The sequence below is a fragment of the Apiospora hydei genome, assembly GCF_038363865.1.
Source record: "Apiospora hydei strain CBS 114990 chromosome Unknown utg000004l_segment0_segment0, whole genome shotgun sequence".
Classification (NCBI taxonomy): Eukaryota; Fungi; Ascomycota; class Sordariomycetes; order Amphisphaeriales; family Apiosporaceae; genus Apiospora; species Apiospora hydei.
The window spans coordinates 8,443,264-8,465,657 of NW_027117363.1; the positions used below are offsets into that span (position 1 = coordinate 8,443,264).

Sequence of the window (22,394 nt, forward strand, 5' to 3'; positions counted from 1 at the left end):
CGACAATCCTATGATCTTGTTCCAGGTTCTCCCCATAAGCTCCTAGTGGAGCCCCTGAAACCCCTTTGCCAAAGCAAGACATTGCGCTGTAACGCGGACAGAAGATCATTCCAACCTCATCATCAAAACCCGTAACCCCCAGAAGGCATTGAAGAACTGTCTATGCGAATTTCTGTCTCAACAGACCACAGCTCTAGCGCGCTCTGCGTACCTCGCCCTCTGTCGTTCCAGTCAAGCATATGGCATTGCCATGTGTTACGAGATGTGGTGATATCGTCCAATCTTTGTGGAAACTTGGATCAAACTGCTGTGGATTCCAATCTGATACTATATGTATGCGGTGTGGAGGCTGGAATCTCTTCCAAGGTAACTTTGCTTAGAAAACCTGACACCGCACACTCCAGGGGGTGCAAAGTGGAACACAGAGATCATGTGCGTTGTCTGCTGCATGATACATCAAACAATGTCTTCACTGGCTAGGAGAAGCCAATATTATCTTCGTCGCCTAAAGCTTCCTATATGCACACTGATCACCATTCCATGTCGCATTCTCGCTCACAAGTATACCATCAACCAAGGCATAGGGCCTTGGATTGCTCAGCCCCGCGAGGAAGCAACGCTAGCACGGGCAGCATCTTCAGTACTGATATATGTGAATCAGAGCTGACAAAGACACGAAAGGCTCGTAATCAACATGGTCAATGGCAGTGGAGCCATGGAAGCGGTCAGGGAGAAGGAGAGAAAGAGAAGTCCAGACTCGTAGGTACTTGTCATGTTTTCTCCTCCGGGAAAATGTCGACATCCAAGGACGGGATCATTCCAAGGACCCTGGTGAGACCCTGAACCCCCAATAGTGGGACCTGGGATCAGCCGCAAGCCGAATTACCTCACGTGTGTGAGTTGGCAAATCTGTATATTGATCCAAGGCAAGTGCGTAATAAGCGCCTGAGAATACGCTCGGGGACCGTGATGCATGCCCAATCAACGTGCCTTGGGTGCCCTCTTTATGAGACAACCCACATGTTGGACACGTGCGTGACGGTTGCGGACTTTGCCATGTCTCTTGGTATCTACACGGTCTCTATTCCCACTGATCGCCTGGCTCTCCTCCCACCCGTGCTGACTTGCCGCTACCCTTGCTTTTACATGGGCCATGGCCGAACGTTTCTAGCTTGACTGGACTGTCACCAGGAGCATAAGTCTTAGAGCCGTCCAGGTTGCTCATACAACCCAGTGGTGGATTCCAAAACTCCAAAGGAGGACTTGTCTTATACCATCGCAAAATCTCAACCCGAATAAGCGCCTTGGAACAATTGGACCAAGCCGAGATTTGTTTCTTCGTGTGGATGCCCAGTCGAGCCAACCGGTATGCTTTCTCTCAAGTTATGTGTAGCCTGTCAAGCTGGGCGAGTACGCCTTGGAAGTTGCAAGCTCCAAGACGTCTCTCGCCCTCCACGGACTTCCGGGCACCCTTCCCTAATTGTTCGGCTGCGGAACCAATTCCAAGCGTGCGATCAGTTGTCACAAAGGCAGTGTGATCCAGGGTGGAGTCGCAGTCGATATAAGGGATAGGGGGTAGTTGACAGATAAGAGGAACTGATCATAGAATGGGACAGGAGTCTATTCTGGAGTCGCGACGACCTGTCAGCCATCAGGGCCGCAAGCAAGGAAATGATGCTGGTGTATTGTCAATCCGACCTCGATATACCTCGGGGCCGCCGTTATTCATCCCGAAAAGACTTCAGCTACGGTAAAACGCACACACACACAGCAACTGACATGCTATGAGACCGAGCGGGAGAAAACGATCAAAAGCGAATACCAATAGCGCTGATAGGAATCGAACCTATACCAATCTTTATCCTTTCCTGCGGGCGCGTAGAAAGCTCACGCCTCAATACAAACCAAGCCATCCGCGGAGCCAATCCCGCCAGCCCGTCCCGAGGTGGTGGCGCTTTTTCGATCCCATCGCTACCAACCGGCCGTCGATATCGCCAGAACGGGACGGGCCCTCCAAACTGGGATATAAACGGGCGACTGTATTATGCTGCGAATCGCTCCACGGCTGATGGGTCGCCTCTCGAAAACAACAACAACAATAACAAACTCCTATTCCCAAGCACAGTGCTACACGGCACAATGCCAATGTGCGATGTTGCTTGCTATAGGCTGACAAGAGGGCTCGACAATATACCGATATTACCCGGCGAACATTTCCGGCCACTGCCTCCGACCCTGTGATCGCCTAGCAACGATTGGAAAGAGCGTGATTTCTATCAGAGAACGAATCAGTAGAACACAAGAGTTGTCAAAGGAAAGACACCAGAATTTGCTGCATCCGCTCTGCAAGAGACCAGATTTTCCGTCACCACAGGCGTCACGATGATTTGGTGGCTTTAGGCTGTGTAACACCGTTCGAGAACGGCGCAAGCTCCGGAGCAACTCGTCGTATCAACTTCGTGCATGATGCATGGCCTGGCTGCATACCTTGCTCCCCTTTTTTTATCCATCCTTGCAGCAATTGCAGTTGGACAGTTGCCTGTTTCCGAATGCAGGTAAATATACGTGGGCTGAGGGGTAAACGCCCTGGCGCCTCTAAATCTCCACCCCACCTTACCGATCTTGAAATCTTCCTGGCTACCTAAGAACAAGAAAGAGCTGCACGTTACGAGGTGGTTACCGCTTGGAGGTCGGAAGGGCCGACCTATCAAGACACAGCGAGTTACGTATGTACATCGAGGTAAGCCAATTTTTCTTTCGTTCCACGAGAGCAGAGGGGTTGGCTATTGTATGCGAGACTTATTTGACGAGACCCCCTTTAAGCGAGAATTCCTCCTTGTTTCGTCTACTTATTGGTTCCTTCACCGAGAAAGCAAGGGAGAGAGTCGTCCACTGTGCCACGGGTGATCTTGGCGTTCCAGGACATCTTCTCATCACGCCATCTTTGTACACGTCATGGTGTTGGTAACTTACTCACGGGCTTGGCGCCCCTATCTTGGACCGAGCCGCTGCTGGACTGGCCTCTCCCGGACCACTCGCCTTATCTCTTTGTCGGCAGCGGTGTCGTCTCCGGTAGTCAACCATACTACGTCGAGGTATTTTCCTGCATCTCGGCGAGCCCTGTCGTCTGGCGTAAATCACGATGGTGGTGTTCGACGAAGAGATGCGCCTTCCTTGAAGGTGGACCGAGGCCGGCTCATGGAGACCCTCCACGAGACATGTGCTTGGGGGACCGGTAAGCGGTGGGGCGAAGCCCGCACCGAGACCGGTATGTCGCGCCTCACGCTTTCGGATGCGGATAAGGAGGCCCGTGACTGGTTCGTGGAGACGGTCGAGGGGCTGGGCTGTCGGGTCACCGTCGATGCTATCGGCAACATCTTCGCGGTACGGCCCGGACGCTCAGAAGGCGCCGCAACGTTTGCGGGGTCGCATTTGGACACGCAGCCTACGGGGGGCCGGTATGATGGGATCTTGGGTATTATGGCGGGAGTGGAGATGCTTCGGGTCTTGCATGAGAACGACATTGAGACCGAGTTTCCTGTCGGCGTAGTAAATTGGACCAAGTGCGTACTTAAGCCCCCATCTATTCTAACAGGGTTGCTTTTCTTCCTCCTGAAGCACTCGTCCACACTTGGTGCTGACCTACCACTTTGTAGCGAGGAGGGTGCGCGGTTCCCGTATAGCATGATGGGGTCCGGGGTATGGGCGGAAGCCCTGCCCCTCGAGAGGGCCTACAGCCTCCGGTCCGTCACGGGCGACAATGTCACACTGAAGTCCGAGCTCGAACGCATTGGCTATCTGGGAAAGGTGCCGGCCAGCCACCGCAGTGTGCCCATGGGAGCCCACTTCGAGCTGCACATTGAGCAGGGCCCTATTCTGGAGGCGGAGAGGAGGAAGATCGGGGTTGTCCAGGGAGTCCAGGCTTACAAGTGGTTCACCATCGAGGTAGAAGGCCGAGGTAGGTTCTCAATGTCCATTGAAAGGAACTTCTCGAGCGTTGTTGGCTGATGACTGACTAAATCTACGTGTAAAGACGCACATACTGGTACGACTCCCTTGGCAAACAGAAGTGATGCTTTGCTCCTTGCCAGCAAGCTCATGCTTCACGGAAACCGGGCGGCAACCAAGCACTCCGCGCTCGTGTCTACGGGTATTCTTACGCTCTCGCCGGGTTCGACGAACACGATTCCAGGTAGCGTCCGATTCAGCCTTGATCTCCGAGCACCTCAGAACGCGACGGTGGAAGAAGTCGAAGCCCGACTGAGGCAGGATTTCGCCGACCTGGCTTCCGGGAAGGACATCGGCGGTCTACACGAGGGCGGCACGTTGGGCAAGAGCGACTTCTCGGTCTCCTGGCGCACCGACAGCGAGACTACGGCGACCGTCTTCCATGAGGACTGCATCAGGTGCGTGCGGGAGGCGGCGGCGGATGTGCTTGGTGCTGGTTCGGACGGAATGGTGAGGGACGTGGTTTCGGGGGCTGGGCATGATAGTGTCTACGCCAGTCGCGTCTGCCCTACCACGATGATCTTCGTGCCCTGTCGCGATGGCGTTAGTCATAACCCGGCGGAGTATACCAGTCCTGAGGACTGCGCGATTGGGGCGGAGGTGCTGATGCATAGTGTGCTGAAGTACGATGCGTTGAGGCAGAGTTGATTGTTTAGGGGGAGAGGGGTATTTGTATAGGAGATGAGGCACTTGTGAATAGCATCCGAGCCACTGGATAGCTTGAGATAGCATTGACTTATTCTAGAGATTTGCCAGATGTGTTCGACCCAATACATATGTCAAGTTTGCCGTGAATTCTAGATGGCGCTGAGCACAATTGCCGTCGTCGTAGAAGGGAGGCCCTGAGAACCAGAGCTGCATAATTCCAGCTTTTCGTCAAGCAATCCCATGGGCCAAACTGTACTTGTAAACATGTATGCATCCATGTGCGTTTACTTACTCAGGTATGCGCAGCTCTACTGGCAGGTTAGAATCAGTCTGCCATGGATGAGCTGTGGTTTAGTCCGGCCCACAAGGGGTGCGCAAACATCCAAAAGCCCAACGTGACGCTCACTTCATGACTAAAATCAAGGAGTCATATCAAACTTGCAATGATGACTTAGAAGATCAAAGTCAATGATTTGGGGTGTGAAGCATGTCAAAGGGTCACGTATGTATAGTGAGTTGGTATTTATACGCAGTAGGTGCCCATACCTGAAAGGGGGTCGACACCATGGTGTTTAGTGAAGGTGAACACCACCGCATTTACCACGATATTCAGGGTCTAGTTTTGGCATTAATTATATAGATTGTTTAGTCCATTGCATAGAACAACTCTGGTTGCTCCCCGGTGGTGGGTTGGTGCCGTTTCGGCGGAGTGAGCGCACAACCCTCAGTCTGCAAACCCGGGCCCGGCAACCAGCTCCTGCGGCAGTACAGCTGGGAACTATTCGGGGCCATTCGAGCCCTATTGCTACGGCAGCTCTACTGATTCTTCCTTCTATTCAATGCGAGTTTCTAAGTGGGGCTAGTACTGGTTTATTGAACTGGTCCTTTTTCCTCCAGGCTTAACTTATGCCAAATAATTACGTCCCTCGTTTCAAGGTGTTTTTATTGCTTCCTCCTCCCACCACATCACTCATCCCACAAGATCTCGCTTCCTACATCATCGGTTTTTGTTTTTTTCTTTAGCAAGTCTCGCTGCATTTTCCCTCCGGGATTACACATTTTTGCGCCGATTGCTTCGCCGTCTTCTTGAATAGTTAGGCTTTTCTCACTGCCCACTTCTCTACGCTTTCACATCTCTCTCATTCCGGCGTCTTCACCCTCCGCACACCATGGGGCAACTTCTGGTGACTCTCGCACTGCGTCCACGTGAGCCGACCGCCTTCGCCCGCCTACCGAATGAGATCGTAGTGAAGATCTTTGAGCAGCTGTGCTTCCATTGCCAGAACCCTGGCACATTCCCCAACGCAGACACGGAGGACGTTCGCCAACGCAAGGCAACTCTCGCCCGCCTCTGCCGGGTTTCCAAGCGCTTCCGGGCCATAGCAGAGCCCATCTTGTACCACTACTACGCAACGGGAAATTGCAAGCATTTCCTCGACGATAACGACCCTAACATCAACGGTACTCGGTGGCAAGGATCCAATGACTATCTCCTGTCATTTGTGTCAAGGCTGGTGGAACGCCCGGACCTCGCCTCCAAGGTCGTATCTATGTAACTCGTGAACCACTCTGCAGCATACAGGAAGTATAGCGAGGACAAGAACCTTGAGGTGCTACGGGCTCTCCTCAGTCAGAGCGAAGATAAGCACTGGCTTCCGTGCAGCGAACTCTCTGAGACCATTGAGGGGTGGCTCAATGACAGCGACGTACTGGACTTGTGGAAGCAGGAAGCTCACAGATGGATCATGTGCCTGGCTATGGTACTGAGCACCAATCCCCGGGACGTGCTCATCGCAGTCGACAACAACTACGTCGCTTTCCCAGCATTCGAGAAAGAGGTATTGCCCAGGGGCCGACTCCCCTCGTTGACGAAGCTCGGCATGATGAGCTGCCGAGGCAATCCATACCGCCTAGCCGCCGTGCGTGGCTTGCTTGCATCAGCCCCTAAGCTGGAGACGATCTTCGCGTGCGACTCCTGTCACGTCAATGTTTGGGATAGCCATCCTCAACCTCACAGAAGGCACAACATCGGATACAGGCCTATTCCTTGTGCCAGGCTCAAGAAGCTCGTCATCTTCGACTTGTATCCGCCGCACTTGGAGGAGTTTCTCTGGAGTATCGATGCCTTAGAGGAACTCGAGTACTATTGGAAGGTCTTTCCCCTCTTTAGTACTAAGCTGATTGGGGTGCTTCTGCAAACAAAGGATACCCTGAAACGTCTCTGTGTCTCCTTTCTGCCATTTCATGAGAGTCGGTTGGGCCCGGAGCCCCATTTCTGGTATGACATTGTCGACGCCAAAATGGACCGCATCGAGTCCTTGGCCATGTTTTCCAAGCTAGAGGACATTACCATTGACTCCCGATCGCTTCGCCGCGAGAGTGACGAGGACACGGACGATCTATTGGTCAGCTTCTTGCCCAAGTCGATCCGCCATCTTCGGATCTCCTATGTGGTGGACGACATGACCAAGTCTCTTAGCAAACTTGCCGATGCTGCACCTGACAGGTTCCCAGAGCTGACTAGCGTTACTGTTGGCGTCACGAAGTGGCCCGATGGTATCTCAGATCATGTTGCCGATATCAGAGATGAAGTGGAGCCTTTGTTCGTCAACCACGGCATCAGCTTCTCTTGGAAAGAGGACACCTTCGGCCCAGTTGTCTATACGCTCATACCTGGTGCGACGAAGCCAGGCCTTAGACTCCTTCCCTGGAAGGAAGAGGAAGACTCGGCGATGTAGCGGACGAAGGAACACGGTCAATACGTAGAGGCTTTGGCCACGGACATTTTTCGCGGCGACCCCCGAAAGCATCAACGACTTAATGTTGGTAAGTAGCTTTCGGTGTTCGTTCATTTCTGTTCAACATTCATTTCCTCTTGTGCCGATGGTCATTCCTTCTTGTTCTAATCGGCCCAAGAAGATTGAACGCCGTGCTTATAACAGAGTCGATATCGCTCACTTTTGAGACGTGCCGTTCATTCCCTGAAAACCTTTGAAAGGGAGATGCTAACATTGTGAATCCATAGGTGGCACTTGGCAGTACGAGCAGCGACTGCCCCAGATGACGGCATTCACATATACACACCGTGGACTGTGAAAGTCCCATTTCACTTCTAGTACATGTTTTCTTCTTTGACACGTTTGGCATTATGGACAGCGACTTGGCCAAATAATGACCACAGACAATTCGACCCCTGACTTTTTGGCTGGCGCTTTCTGGTTGGGCTGATAAGACATGGCGCTGCTTTAGGCGCTACAGACATACATGGATAGATGAAGTCGCTAGAGGGAGCAGAATCATAATGCGAAATCCCTATGCGATGCCAATCTTGATTGTGCAGACCTTAGGTGATATGTACGAAGACTATACCCATTGTCTGGCATCTTTTGTGATCGATGCGTTTACTTTCTGACTTCATTGACAGAATCTAGGTGGGTTACTAACGATCCTAACTATGTCATGCTTGGCGCTCTCCACTGTCGATATAGTGCGTTCGTCAGTTTCCCCGGAACGATCTAAAAACAGGGTTCTGAAGCAGGCCAACCAACCAACCAGCGCCGGTTTGTCCAGATCCAGTAATATTGCTAGTATTTCGCCAACGGTGCGTCATAGGTTAGTGAGACAAGATTGCCTGCCAGACGGATACATAGTTCAATCCCCATGTTCTGGTTTGTCTTTTCGAAATGGTGCTGATTCACTACAAAACTCTAAAATAATACTGTAAAGCAACTTGTTTTTTTTCGTCGCTGTCTCAGCCCTATCATATTACTGACCTGAACCTTGTTTGTCTTGTTCAGGTGACACCTCAAGCTAGCGAGCATTAGCCACCGCCATCATCATCATCACCACCACCCACCATGTCGGACTCAGCTGCCACTTCATCTCCCGCTCCTCCCTCTAAATCTGAGTCGAAAACGCCACAACAGAAAGAAGAGCAGAAGCCGGAGCAGAAGCAACCGGAACAGAAACAACCAGAGCAAACGCAAGCGCCAAAACAATCTCAACCACCGCCACCACCACCAAAAACAGACCCGGCAGAAGAAGACGCCGACGAGAATGTCGAGGCCGTCAAGGACGAGATGAAGAAGCACGGCGTCAAAGAAAGCTCATCGAGGACATCACCAAGAAGCTGTCCGAGTCGAAAGACTTGGAGGCCCAGTCGCGGTCCTTGCGGGAGCGGGCCGAGCAGCTCGCCGAGGAGAACCCGGAAGAGGCCGACAAGCTGCGGGCCGAGGCCGGCGAGCTCGAGGAGAAGGCGAAGAAGCTGATCAAGGGGCGCGGCGCCTGCAGAACGGCGCGTTCCAGGGCGGCGCCGCGGGCGCGGGGATCGGGGCCGGCATCGCGGGCGGGCTGGGGACGGTCGTGGGGTCGCTGGTCGGGGGATCGCGTCGATCCCGACGACGGGGCTCGGGATCTTGATCGGGGCGGGGACGGGGGCGATTCATGGGCCCTGGGTTAAGCTGGTGAAGGATGCGGTCGACGAGGAGGAGGAGGAGAGTGGAGGGGAAGGTGGCGACGATGCGGGCGAGAAGAAGGAATGACGGGACAGCTAAATTGCTATGAGTGTAAGGATGTTATGGTGTAATGCGCTCTTTGGTACCAACAGATTGGACTTGTAATATTATCATGATGGAGAATACAGCGAGATTTGGCTTTAAAGCATATGAACTTTTTCAATTGTTGTCTCTTTCCTCACATAGTCCATGTTTTTCACGAGGCGTCATGATGTGGTGTAGTAACTTGAATGAGTCTCAATTCTGTAATGATATATGAAATGAAAAATGAAGTCCTCATACTCTCAACGAAACCCTCTGGATGTTCGTGCTTGAGACTGTCTTTAGACGATAAACATCGAACTTGGTTCGCGATGATCAGAGGGTGGCGACAAGTAAATGGTAGCCTTTAAAACGCATCTGGGCCTGAGTACACGCAGCTGAGTTGTTTCCGTCAAGCTCCTCTACGCGGCAACTTGACATTCCGGTACGGCCACACGGACGCGTTCCGGTGCGGTAACATTGCCCGAGGATATGCCCTACACGACCAGGCCGGCAGGCAATGTGGATGAGATGCTGGAGATATGGGAGGGTGTGCGGGAAGTCGGTCGCGAGGACCAACCAAAAGCTTAGGTAGATTCTCATTGGTTCCAGAAGTAGGCACAGTTTACCATCGACGTTATTCAGTGGCTGCTTCCCAGGCAGATATATGTGATGCCAAGGTCGCCAAGCGCCTCTCCAACTGCGAGGTATGGTGACATTGCCGGATTGGGTCTATCTGAGGTTGAGGTTGCTTTCGGCATGTCGCCTACATCGAAGTGCGCCAATGAGGAACCTTGTGAGCGCAGGGCCCCAAGCAGGGCGACATTACCACTGAACCTCCAAAGAGGAGGCGAAGACATGGAAGACATTCTTAAATGCATCGTTTCATCCCGCCGAAGCATCGAGTCTGGTGGACTTTAAGTAGGCAACCCTTCTTGGCCAAGAGCCTTAGTTTTGCATAAACGTCTATATATAACAAAGGAACACGACGACCAGAAGACATGGTGAGTGCTGGTAACGACAGTCTGGAGGATACTATCTGGGGCTTTTGCAATGTGTTGATGACATGGAACACGTTGCTGTCGATTGCTGCGGCGTGGGTGGCCTACAAGATACTCCAAATCGCTTACAACTTGTCCCCTCTCCACCCGCTCAGCCATATCCCCGGCCCACGACTGGCGGCCGCTTCGTATCTACCGGAACTATATTGGGATGTCATATGCGGTGGCCGTTATACCAGGCAAATTCGGGATATACACCGCAACTATGGTACACCACCGCAGGAGGATTCCTAGTCTTCTGCCATGTCACTAACATGAAGAATGAACAGGCCCTATCGTACGTATCAACCCCAACGAAGTCCATTGTGACGACGTCGATTTCAGCGACGAAATCTATGCCGTTGGGGGCCGGAAGCGTGACAAGCCTACCCGTCAAGTGGATGGCCTAGTGTAAGTGAGCGCCCGAGGCGTTCTCCAACAGCACATAGAGCCACAAGTATCTGACACCCACCATCGTATGCCCAGACTAATCCACACCGGGTTCGGGACGGTTGACCATGACCTACATCGCTTGCGAAGGGCACCTCTGGCGAAGTTCTTCTCCCGGTCGATGATAGCCCGGCTCGAGCCAGAGATCCAGGCGCTGGCTCAGACGCTCTGCGACAAGCTGCTGGCCCAGTCTGGCAAGGAGGCATTCGATCTAACCGTGGCCTACAGCTGCTTTACGACGGATGCTATTTCCGGGTATGCGTTTGGCCAGAGCCTAGGGTATCTGACGCGGGAGGGCTGGTATCCCAATTTCCGCAACCCGACGATCGCAGCGCTAAAGCCCGTCTACGTACTCCGCTTCCTCCCGTTCCTGAAACATCTCGCCAGCTCGGCGGCGTGGGTTGTCGACTACCTCCCCGAAGACGTAGGGCTGGTGGTGCGCAATCTGCAGATTGACCTGCCGAAGAAGATCGATGCGATGAAGGCAGATCTGAACGCTGGCAAGGTCCCCGAGCGCCCGACGATTTTCGCATCCATGCTCGAGTCCAGTTTACCGGAACGGGAGAAAGGCACATCCAGGCTAGCAAAAGAAGCGTTTGCGGTCCTGAGTGCAGGCACAGAGACGACTAGCTGGGCACTGGCGGTGATAACCTACCACTTACTGGAGAAGCCACACTTGCTCGAGAAATTAAGACGGGAACTCCTGGAGGCCGGGGCCGGGAAGGAGTCGAGGCAGTTACCAGCCTGGACCGAGCTGTACGCCGTCTATGTGGTCATCCCAACTGCTTGGGGGAACTTGTATTGCTGACCTGCTGGCTTTTATAGTGAGAAACTACCATTCTTGGGTGCCGTCATTCAAGAAGGCCTGCGCCTCTCGTACGGCGTCGCGACGCGGACAGCTCGTGTAGCTCCTGGAGAGACATTGCTGTACCGAGGAGAGTGGAACAAGAAGCCCATCGAGTACACGATTCCCAGGGGATACGCGATCGGTATGTCAGCTGCGATCATGCACCACGACGAGAAAGTATTTCCAGACTCGCATGCTTTCATCCCCGAGCGCTGGCTCGATAGCCAGAACCAGCGTCGCAAGGAAGTCGAGCGCGGTCTGTTCTCTTTCTCCAGGGGAAGCCGGCAGTGTATTGCAGTAAAGTAAGTCTCCCCCGCACACCACACTTGATAGTCGTAAGAAGCAGGCGCCCTGGCACTTTGTTTCTCTTGCTGACCTGGCTACCTACGCAGCCTGGCATACTGCGAATTGTATCTCGGGCTAGCGGCTTTGGCTCTGCGGGTGCTTCCCCGGATGCGGCTGTTCAAGACGACGGAAGAGGATGTCACTTGGGACTACGATATCCTGGTGCCCATGACCAAGAAGAGCAGCAAGGGTGTCCGCGTGACGATAGACTAGGTCATCTCGCAAGCGTCACCAACCCCTGTGCAAGGCTTATTATTCTGTCTGCCCCATTGCTGGCACTGAGGACGGGGCTATGCCTTGTTCTGGACATAAATGCAAATCGCATAGAATGTCGAAGGCGGGGGAGAGTTTCTATTTAGGGCAAAAGATACATGATGAAAGCATCCACCGGATGCAAGGCCTTGGCCTTACCAAGGAGAGAACACAGAGAGGACAGAGGACAAGATGAGGGGTCGGTCGGACGCTTCTCCGCATCCAATTAGAAACACAATGCATGCATTGCGATTACGACGACCCCTGCACCTGTCCTACTGTCCTGCCAGGCCACCCAGCCAAACTCTGATTCCTTCCCCAACCTGCCAATTTTCTTGCCAATTCTGTCAAGCTTCAATATGGATGCCGAGAAGGGGTTTGGCGAAGTTAAACGTTGCCATCATCATTGAACGCGTTTAGAGATCACCAGCGAGGTTCTTTGCCGGGAGAGGCGAAGCCCCATGAATAAGCTCTTCTGCGTTCCATCTATATCTGACGCGGACCAATCCGGCAAATCCATCCTCCTACACGCGATGTGAAACGCCGATGATGATCGTGGCAACGGCCGATGCCAACGTTTCTTGCTTACAGGTCTTGTCGACGGAAGGGCCCGGTGCTTCGCTTCTCTGAAAGTCAAGACACGGGTTCTCGCCCTTTCTCCGGCGAGCCCTGGTTGCATCTGATTTGCGACATGTCCGGCGGTGCCGCCGAGATACCGGCTCGGAAAGAGAACGGGTTACTGGACGAAGCCCACAGTCGGTCGGCGATGGAATGGACACTACGTAGGTACTCACTCTATGGGGTTGTACGGGAAAGCAGTGCCGTATCTCGGCGTCTTAGGTAGCCCCATCCGACAAACGATACTCAACACTATGTCTATACTAGTAGCGATAAGTTTATATTAAGTAGTTGTATTGCTCCGATTTAATAATTGCCAATAAACGTAGCGTGGCCCCCAAACTGAAAAGATTTGCTCAGTTCTGTGAATCGGAAAATCAATAGTTGTAATTGACTTTTTCTCGCAAACGACGCCATGGAATGACGGGCAGCTGGGCACCTGGCATACCGCAAACAGGGCAGACCCAAACCGAAGTGCCTGCCACAACCTGTCCGGATATCAATCTTAAGTCGACTGATATTCATTTCGCTTGCAATATGCGATGGGGGTGAAGCTGTCGCCCATGTGCCCGATTGGGAAGGCTCGCACGGAAATGACGACCGACAGACGCCAACAAGACTTTTGCGCAACGACTCCGAAAGAATCAGTCGTCGAGCGCATGCGCATGCGCAATGTGTCAAGTACATCCATCCATCCATCCATCCATCCTACAGTACTTGAGTGCGCAGGCAAGTAACGGCCAAAACCCGACTGACCGGAAAACACGAGCCGAGTCACATAGCTTAACCTCCCCCCAAAGGACCCTTGGCATTCTTGGCACCATATGGCGTGGTGTGTCCTTTTTATGTTATCATTACCTGTAGGTATGAGCCGATGGATTCGCAGTCGTCGTCATCTTGCTGCGCTGCGGCTTCATCAGGTTTGGGTTGTCCAACCCCAACTACCGAGGCATGCAATGTGCCATTCTCAGTCTCATTCTCGGGTGGTGTTAGAGGGTGTCGGCGCAGACACACTATGAGGTATGTACTACTCGCCATGAGAAAGAAGCTGGATGCATGTTTCCACGGCTTTTGAATAGTAAGTGGTACAATGCTATACTAGTCATTTGCAAACCCCGGGGTTGAATCTCGATAAGTGTCATCCAAACGCAGCAATCACTGCATGGGCAATAGCTATGTAGGTTTGCTACTCTCAGCATGGACCGTTCTGATCGACTGTTTCGCTAGGTTGACTGCGCTGCGTTTGCGAAAGAGCCCAGCACCCAGTAACCTACAATATTAACCTACCTACCTTTCATGTTATTAAAACAAATAGTACATGACTCCGCGTTGAGTTGGAGCTTGACAAATTTCAAGACACTCGGGGTATGCTTGTGACGTCTCCCGGTTGAACGTGCCTCTGTTCACAATGGAATGTGGCAGCTTTAAGAGGGAATTCATTTCGGAAATCTGCTGACGGCAGAAACGAGTCTCATGCGCTCGATGCAGCGATGTACTGCCCCGATCTGATGCCGAGCTTTTTCTTCTTCTTCATCTTCAGCCGCGATTATTTTTTTTTGAAAAAAAGAAAAAAAAGTAAGTAAAAAGCCAAAAAAAAGAACACGCAGGCAGGCAGACAGACGGCAGCGGGAAGAATCGGCAAGCGGCTGATCAGCATCAGCCTCTTCCCTTCTGTGCGTATGTAGTACTGACTGCATGCTACTCCTTCGACAGTCCCAGAAACAACCTCTTTTTGGGGGCCGTTTGTGGGTCACACGGTTATCTGCTGATCCAGCTCGCAGCGTTCATGTCAGACAGCCGCCCAGAAGCGGCCTAACCCACCACCACGCCCTCGTGCATCGATGCAGGAGAAACCAGAGAAAGCAGCATTTGTAATATTAATTGGGGATATTCCCCGGAACGGCGTGGTGGTGCTAGCTAGCAGACAGCATGTGGGAAGGTGGCTATGGCTATGCACAGGTTGGTGAAAAGAGACCAGTCGTGTGTCGCGTAGCGCAGCCAAGAAAACGTTGATTTGCCAAGGGAGGAAAGTCTTGGGCCGGGCGGAGGGACAGTCGCCAAGCTGGGGAGTCCCCAGCCAAGAGAGGTGCGAGTAGAGAGCGCGTAGGGGCCTGGGCAGCCAAGCTCCCCAAGGAATGGATAAGTCGGGCGGACGATGGAGTGGCCAAGCAAGCCAAGTTGGTTGCAGGACGGTGGCAGTGTTGGCTTGGCTCTCTCTCAATCTCTCCCCCGGAGTCAGATTGACGTCTGAACTCTGGGAGCTCTGGGAACTCTGGAGCAGCCAGCGACTGGAGGTGATGGAGAACCTTACTCGATTCCCTCCCGTCCCCTCTGGCTCTGTGGCATCTGCCTTTGATCTGGTCTGGTCTGGGGGCCGACATGGTACCTACCTCATACTCTCGGTAGGTAGGTACTCTCGAAGGCGTGGTGTACCCTTACCTAACAGCGCGCGATTACCTTCTCTCTGCCAAAACTCAAAATGATTAGTTGGAAACCACGCCCTGCTGTGGTGGTGGCCCATCCTCTCTGTGCGAGCAAACAGGAAAAGCCCTAATGGCGGCAGCAATTCTCGCAAATGGCATTGCTGCCGGTTGGCGACAACGCGAGCTCGATAGAACAGGTCCGGACATGCAAACGGCGCTCAGGTCGAGAATACATCAAACCCATCCCCAACACTGTTTGCTCCCGCGTACTCGGCAAAGACGGGACAAGAAGCCTTGTTCCTCTTAGGTCGTGACTCTGCTTGGCGGGCTTGGCATAATTTGCCAAGGTCTTGGCACCAAGTACTGCTGCTGGAGCGGTACGCCGGCGGGTACCCAGGCTTGGCCCCTTCGCACCCAATCTCGGCGCTGTCAGCCTCCGTCCAGGCCTGTGTCGAGGTAGCGACCGGCAGCGCTACAAGTCGTCTTACCCCCTCCCCAGCCAGCCAATCAGCCGCCGGTCGCCTGCTTCATAGAGGTCTTGGCATCTCTTGGCAACATCCCCCAAAGTCGCCATTCCGCCAGCAGGCCAAGATACGGGCGTGCTTGCAAGTCCATTTTAAGGAGACGCATTGCCCGTCCGCGTTGCCTGCGACTTACTCTCTCTCAACTTGATAATCATTATCCGTTACCGTTGAGAGAGTCATACCTCTAAAATCTCCTCAGTTCATTCCTGGACCGTCTTCCTCTCCAGCAATCCAACAACTCTTTCAACGAACTAACTGCCCAAACCCTTGGCCAGCCACGTGCCAACCGAACTTGGGCCACCCACTTACAGCGAAGCCGGCCCAATATTCTTCCGTCGCTGCACGCGCACACACGCACACTTGGCTTCCACGCGCCCAACCAATCAGAGGCAGCCCACGGCAGACACCATGTCGGCCAATGCAGCAACAGAGAACCCCCGAGCACGTCGGGGAGAGCTCAAGCAACACGCCTGCCCCATCCACGACGGCCTCGTCGGCAACCACAACCACAACCGCCAACTCGACGTCAAGCGCCCCTGCTGCTGCCGCTGCCCCGGCTGCTGCTTCTCCTTCCGCCGACGACACCCTAGTATGTCGTTGGAACTCGTGTCTGGAGAGATTCCCGACCGCCGAGAACCTCTATGTAAGCCAAAGCTGTGCCGGTTTGACCCGGCACTTTGCTGCTACTCCTTCGTCTCAATACTGACTCAATGCATAGGAGCACATCTGCGAGCGCCATGTTGGCCGTAAGAGCACTAATAACCTCAATCTCACTTGCCAATGGAACTCATGCCGAACTACCACGGTCAAGCGGGATCACATCACCTCGCACATCCGTGTCCACGTGCCCCTGAAACCGCACAAGTGTGATTTCTGCGGCAAGTCCTTCAAGAGACCCCAGGATCTCAAGAAGCATGTCAAGACGCATGCCGATGACTCGGTGCTCGTCCGATCCCCTGAGGGTCACGGCGGCATGAACGCGGCCTACAGAGGCCCGACCAAAGGTAAGTCCTGGGCTCGTTTGAAAATCCCACTCTCAAGTCTTAGGACTATTGAGGCTAATTCCGCCTCCAGCTCCCTCTAGCTATTATGACCACAATGGCCAGATGCGCACTAACTCTGCCGCCTTCGGCCAGCCACACCCAGGTAGTCATCCTAGCAGCTACTATCAGCACCATGCGCCACCTTCTTTTGGTGGTGGTATGTACTACCAGCCGCTGGGCGGCCGCGGTGAACACATGTACCACGCCGCGCCCGACTCCTATGACAGCCGCAAGCGTACCTTTGATGCCCTGAACGAATTCTTCGGTGATGCCAAGCGTCGCCATCTCGATCCCGCCTCATATGCCCAAGTTGGTCAGCGACTGATGCCCCTGCATGGCGCGCTCCCGATCCACGGAGGACACATGGGCGAGTACATGCCGGCCCCTGCCATGGTTGGCGTCGATGGCGGCCATGCCTCCCAACACGGAGGTCCCTATACCCAGCACTACTCGCTGCCGCCCATGCCCCACATCCGAACCAAGGCCGACCTGATTCAGATTGATCAGGTCTTGGAGCAGATGCAGAGCACCGTCTACGAGAGCTCCAACACCGCCGCTGCCGCCGGTGTCCACCAGCCGGGCTCGCACTACGTGCCTCTGTACCGCCCCAGCCACTCGCCGCCTCATTCGGGTGGTCACTCGCACGCTCCCGCCTACTCTCAAGGTAGCATGGCTTCTCCTCTGACTGCCGTGTCATCCACTCACTCTAACGGTACACCAGCCGTGACCCCGCCCTCCAGCAGCATGTCCTACACATCAGGCCACTCGCCTAGTGCCTCGTCGTCTGGTCTCTCGCCAACGACCCGACACAGCTCTACGGCATCTGGTTTGTACCCGACGCTGCCCGCCGTCTCTGCCGGTTTCCCCGGACAGTCAGCGACCTCCACGCTGGGACCCTCTTTCGACTCTGATCCCCGCCGCCGCTACTCTGGTGGTATGCTCCAGCGCTCGAACCGTGCCATCGATGAGCGTGAGCGCGAACGCGAGCGAGAGAAATCCACAACCCCCAGAGCTTCGGAGTCCGCGGTGTCTTCCGTCAGCTCGCCGTCAGCCGAGTCCGAAAGCGAGAACCGCGAGGACCAGGAATACGAGGCGTGGCTCGAGAACGTACGTGTTATCGAGTACCTCCGAGAGTACGTCATCGACCGCCTCAAGCGCAAGGAGTACGAGACCGGCTCGCCCAAGTCTGCTTCAGACGATATGGACGTGGATTCGCCGCCCAAGGAGTCTCTATACCCTCCTCTTCCTCCTACTTCTTAAAAACTGTCTTCTTAATCATGACTTCTTTCTGTTTTTTATATCGTGTTGACTGTTTACGTGTCGTCCTTTTTTCTTCACAAGGGGCCGTCTGGGATTATTGGCGCCTTCATGGGGAATTCTTTTTTAAATCCTCGTCTCACTGTATTCTGATAGCGATGAAGGCATCTATCTAGTTGTTGCTGATTGAAGTAACCATGGCGTTGGGGGTGAGGGGACACGACGTCAATGAAAAAATGAAACGCTTGTTGGATTACCAGACTTTTGATTGCCCTTTTTTCCGCTGCTGCTACTGCTTCTTCAGATGACTTGAATCATTGCGTGCTTTGGCTTCCGTGCATTTTGTTTATCGATAGCAACCCAGTCCGATTCGTTCCATGGTCGCTTTGCAACTTCTCATTCCAAGGTATGGATTTGCGATCGCGTATTTGACTTATGCCTTCTATCTTCTTTGTACATACTTTGTATAGTATCATTCATATAGTTGATCTAGCAGAGTCGTGGTGAAGGCCTTACCAAAAAGAAAGAAGGAAGGAGTCACATGAACTGGGATGTATGTATGTACAGAATGAATATATCTTCTTGCTTACTTGCCCGTCTACTCATCACTGCATGCACGTATTCTAATTGATGATGACTAAATTGACGAGTCTTCTTCTATTGGAGTCGGAGTAGAGTGAATGGATCTACGTAAGCTACTTACTTCCTCCTTCACATCGTAGCACCCGCCGGCTTGCCGTCGACGGTCAAGGTCGTGACCTCGTCCGCGCCCGTGGCTTTCACCAGCTCGACAGTCACCTGCGGGTCTTGGGCGTAGACGCGCAGCCCCACCACGGCGACGGCGTTCCATGGCGATGTGATGGCTCCCCCGTCATCGTCTGCGTCGTCGTCTTCATCGCCACCGTCTTTGTCTTCTTTCTCGCTATCGCTGTCACTGTCATCGGACTTGTCTTCCTCTGGTTCGTCAGCAGCTTCAGCTTCTGCCGCCTCCGCCTGATCTTCTCTCGCCTCTTCCCGGGACGTTTTCTCTTCGTTCTTGTCGGCTTGTTCTTCCTCTTTCTTCAATTCATCGTTTTCGTCGGCTTTCTTCTCTTCCTCCACAGGGGTAAGAGGTGCATCCTTGAGACCTCCAGTGGCGGCACCTGAAGAAGGGTTGGAACCGCCGGGCGCATCGGGCTTTTGGCTCGCTGGCGGCGGCGGTGGTGCAGACTTCGAATCCGCCATGCAGTCCTTTACTGCCTTGTCTACCTTGTCCGAGTCCTTCTTCTGCTCCTCGTCCCCCTTGACAACCTCCTTCATGGCGTCCGCCGCCTTCTCCATGGCCTTGGCAGCCTTGGTAATAGCCTTGCGCTGCTTCTTCTTCTGCTTCCGCCTCTTCTTATCCTCCTTCCTCTTGCGAAGTTCCGCCTTCTTCTTCTCGAGGATCTCGTCCTCGTCCGGGACCCCGCCCTTGGCGTGCGCGAGGTCGTACGACATGCCCACCTGCCGCAGCTTCTGCGGGTTCTTCTCGGCGTATTCCCTCACGACGTCCTGCGGCGGCTTGGCGGTGCCGCCGGCGTTGCGCGTCGCCGTGATCTTGGGCAGCACCTCGTACCGCTTGCCGGCCTCGAGCTCGACCTCGCACGACACGGACCGGTTCTCCCACTTGTGCACGGGGCGGACCCGGCAGAGGTGCTCCCCACTCGCGGCGCCGACTTCCTGTAGCAGGAAGTGGAGCTCGAAGTAGTACTCGCCTTCGAAACCGCGGAAGTAACGATCATCCAACTACGCCCAGAGGGTTAGTCTCTTTCGGCATTTCTATAACGTAAGGAGCGGACTCTAGAGTCGAGTACTCGTGGAAGTGTGGAAGAAAGGGGGATATGCTTACCTGGGTCAGCACAATCACGACAACCCCATCCTTGGCCACCGTGATCTCGAACTTGGTCTGCAGGTATCCCGTGATCCACGAGACGTTGGCGCTCGTCCACTGCTGCACGATGGTCCACTTCTCGTCGAAGAGCCGAGTGCGGTGGATGAACATGAAGGTCTCGAGCATGTCCTTGTAGGCCATCCAGAAGACGCCGTCGTCGCCAAAGGTGTGGCCCAGCTTCTTGAGCCAGTACGGGGTCCACTCCTTGGAGCCGTCAGACCAGGGGCCGTTCCACTCACCCACGCCGCTCCAGGAGCGCTCGCCCCAGGGGTTACTGTTGTTACGAGTCAGCGAGGCGTGCCATATTTCACCATCGCAATTTATCCGGCGGAACACTCGGTTATTCGGCTAAGCCAATCCAGGGGTTGGTTGTACTTACCGGATCTGCACGAGTCGAACGGTATTGCCGTCCTCGCCAGACTCCTGCCTACACTGCAGGATGGAGTAAGCGTGGCCGAGTGCCAGCCCGCTCTTCTGCCAATCCCAGCCGGTGCCCATGGCGGCGAGGGCAAACACAAATTCGCTATCGGTATTGACGAGCTCCTTCCAGAGCTTGTCCTTGCTGAGGACGCGGTTGCTAGCGACCGTGGTGGTGACGCCGCCCGTCATGTCCTCGACGGCCTCGCCGGGCCAGCCGCCCGAGATGGCCTCGTAGTCGCCGTGGGTCTTGGCGTAGGCCTTCTCGAGGAGCGAGAGCCAGGTCTCGTTAGGGTCCTCGCAGCGCGCGAAATACAGCGCTTCGGACCCGGTCTGGTTCCGCTTGCGGTACTGCCGCGACTTGCGGCCGGTGCTGTCGTAGACGTCGCCGTAGTGGTCGAAGTCGGTCGAGGTCAGGTACAGGTTGTCGTCGACGACGACGGGGACCCACTCGCCATCGCGCTGGAAGACGAAGCCGTAGACGCCGCACTCCTCGTCGCGCGCGACGCAGACGCGCTCCATCAGGTCCTTGCGGTGCGCGATTGTGGCCACGGCCGCGAGCCACCAGCAGTCCCCGTTGGCGCCCTGCTTGATGTCGGAGCTCGAGTAGCCGTTCACGGTGAACTGGGGCGACTCGAAGATCCAGTCGACGCGGTGCACGGAGCCCGGGCTGTAGTACTCGCCGCTCGAGACGCCGTTGCCTGCGCCCGCGCCCCAGGGGAAACTGTCGGAGCCGACGAAGCGGTTCAGGGCGTTGACGTCGACGGGCACCGTCCCGTTGGTTCCCAGCATCTGGCTCTGCGCCAACGTGGTGAGGCTCTGCTTGACGTCCCAAGCGCTGACGGGCGGGGCGTCACCTCCAGCATCGTCGCCGGCGCCGCCGCCATCGCGCACGAGCCCGTTGAGGCAGTTGTCCTCCGGGTCGCGCTCGATGTCGTAGTCGGCGTCGGTGTACTTCTCGTTGGTGCGGCGACACTCGCGCACGATGCGGGCCACCTGTTTGCGGCACTCCCTCGCCGCCACCTCGTAGCTCTCGGCGGCGTTGCGGGCCGAGTGGGCCGCCGCGCGGGTGTACGGGGGGCATCACATTGCTGTACAGACTCCTGGGGAAGATGGAGGTGACCTTGCCCGGGTACTTGGAGTGGAAGCGGCCCCAGAAGGCGGCGATGAGCTCTTGCGGCGTCTTCTTGGCCTTCTTCTTGGAGCCAGGCACATCGGGGATGGCGGGCGGTTTGTCGCCGAAAACGTCCATGATATATATGTTTATGCTGGTTGGCTAGCTACTACTTAGTGCTTACATAGAGCGTGCTGAGGTTGTCAGTGATAAGGGAACGTCCCAAACAAAGACCATGAGACCAGCAAAAGTGGGTGTTCTAGCGAGGGCATTCACGGTTATACTTATAAGCAGAGAGGGCTACAATCACGTATCACCAGGCAAGCTGGCATACCGACCTGCCACCTCTCATCTTCCATCTTCCAGTCAGAGACGGCTTTTCATCCGTGGTGTTGGTCTACGCCTCTTCTGCACCTCCAGGAGTCTGGCCCCCAAGCGACGCCCAGCCGTTGGCTGTTCAGCCGCAAACATCAAGTGAGCGGCTATGCCGTTGCACCCGTGGCCCAATCAGGTGCGGTGTACTTGACCTTTTCCGTATGAGCTCAGACAGAAGTTGTGCTGCATGTCAGCAGAGGCGGGCTGGGCAGGCCTTGTGATAAGTACGAAGATGCAGTATGAAGAAGTAAGGATCTGACTTGTAAGCAGGCAGCAGCAGCAAGTTGGGAACACTTGAGGCAGGGATGTCGTGGCACGGGCGCTAAACTCCCCGCATATCATATCTTACACTCCTTCCTTCCTTCCTTCCTTCCCCCGCCATTCCGTTCCTCCCTGATTAAAATTAATCCTCAAATGATTGATTGCACACCGGAAAACAAAGAGAAAAAGAAAACGGCAGCAGGCTGGCATTAACCACGTTGTTGCTTGGTAATAATAATAATGATAAGACGGGGCTGGGACTTGATTGATGGCTGTATCCATGCAGTCATCTCCAGCCCTGGGCCTGCCTAGCATTTGCGCAGGGCCT

The 22,394-nt window shown here is 54.5% G+C and overlaps 7 protein-coding genes across 7 annotated transcripts; 6 read left to right on the forward strand and 1 right to left on the reverse strand.

Moving 5' to 3' along the window:
• Window positions 1–3,198: 3,198 nt before the first annotated feature.
• On the forward strand, window positions 3,199–4,656 carry PG997_005137 (uncharacterized protein; the record flags this gene model as incomplete). The annotated part of the gene is made up of 3 exons (XM_066809452.1): window positions 3,199–3,563; window positions 3,657–3,958; window positions 4,034–4,656. 3 exons carry the CDS (start codon window positions 3,199–3,201, stop codon window positions 4,654–4,656), a joined length of 1,290 nt encoding a protein of 429 aa, XP_066673070.1.
• Window positions 4,657–5,825: 1,169 nt separating this feature from the next.
• Window positions 5,826–6,212, forward strand: PG997_005138 (uncharacterized protein; the record flags this gene model as incomplete). Its single annotated transcript, XM_066809453.1, has 1 exon — window positions 5,826–6,212. One exon carries the CDS (start codon window positions 5,826–5,828, stop codon window positions 6,210–6,212), a length of 387 nt encoding a protein of 128 aa, XP_066673071.1.
• A 189-nt stretch (window positions 6,213–6,401) lies between these two features.
• On the forward strand, window positions 6,402–7,394 carry PG997_005139 (uncharacterized protein; the record flags this gene model as incomplete). Its single annotated transcript, XM_066809454.1, has 1 exon — window positions 6,402–7,394. The coding sequence occupies one exon, from the start codon at window positions 6,402–6,404 to the stop codon at window positions 7,392–7,394; it is 993 nt and encodes a 330-aa protein (XP_066673072.1).
• A 1,119-nt stretch (window positions 7,395–8,513) lies between these two features.
• On the forward strand, window positions 8,514–9,115 carry PG997_005140 (uncharacterized protein; the record flags this gene model as incomplete). Its single annotated transcript, XM_066809455.1, is given in 2 exon segments — window positions 8,514–8,750; window positions 8,762–9,115. 2 exon segments carry the CDS (start codon window positions 8,514–8,516, stop codon window positions 9,113–9,115), a joined length of 591 nt encoding a protein of 196 aa, XP_066673073.1.
• A 1,077-nt stretch (window positions 9,116–10,192) lies between these two features.
• Window positions 10,193–12,086, forward strand: PG997_005141 (Cyrochrome P450 monooxygenase; the record flags this gene model as incomplete). Its single annotated transcript, XM_066809456.1, has 5 exons — window positions 10,193–10,460; window positions 10,522–10,642; window positions 10,718–11,437; window positions 11,507–11,830; window positions 11,921–12,086. The coding sequence occupies 5 exons, from the start codon at window positions 10,193–10,195 to the stop codon at window positions 12,084–12,086; spliced, it is 1,599 nt and encodes a 532-aa protein (XP_066673074.1).
• Window positions 12,087–16,108: 4,022 nt separating this feature from the next.
• On the forward strand, window positions 16,109–17,993 carry PG997_005142 (uncharacterized protein; the record flags this gene model as incomplete). Its single annotated transcript, XM_066809457.1, has 3 exons — window positions 16,109–16,333; window positions 16,409–16,694; window positions 16,765–17,993. 3 exons carry the CDS (start codon window positions 16,109–16,111, stop codon window positions 17,991–17,993), a joined length of 1,740 nt encoding a protein of 579 aa, XP_066673075.1.
• Window positions 17,994–18,701: 708 nt separating this feature from the next.
• Window positions 18,702–21,568, reverse strand: PG997_005143 (uncharacterized protein; the record flags this gene model as incomplete). The annotated part of the gene is made up of 4 exons (XM_066809458.1): window positions 18,702–19,754; window positions 19,858–20,173; window positions 20,279–21,348; window positions 21,392–21,568. The coding sequence occupies 4 exons, from the start codon at window positions 21,566–21,568 to the stop codon at window positions 18,702–18,704; spliced, it is 2,616 nt and encodes an 871-aa protein (XP_066673076.1).
• Window positions 21,569–22,394: the final 826 nt, after the last annotated feature.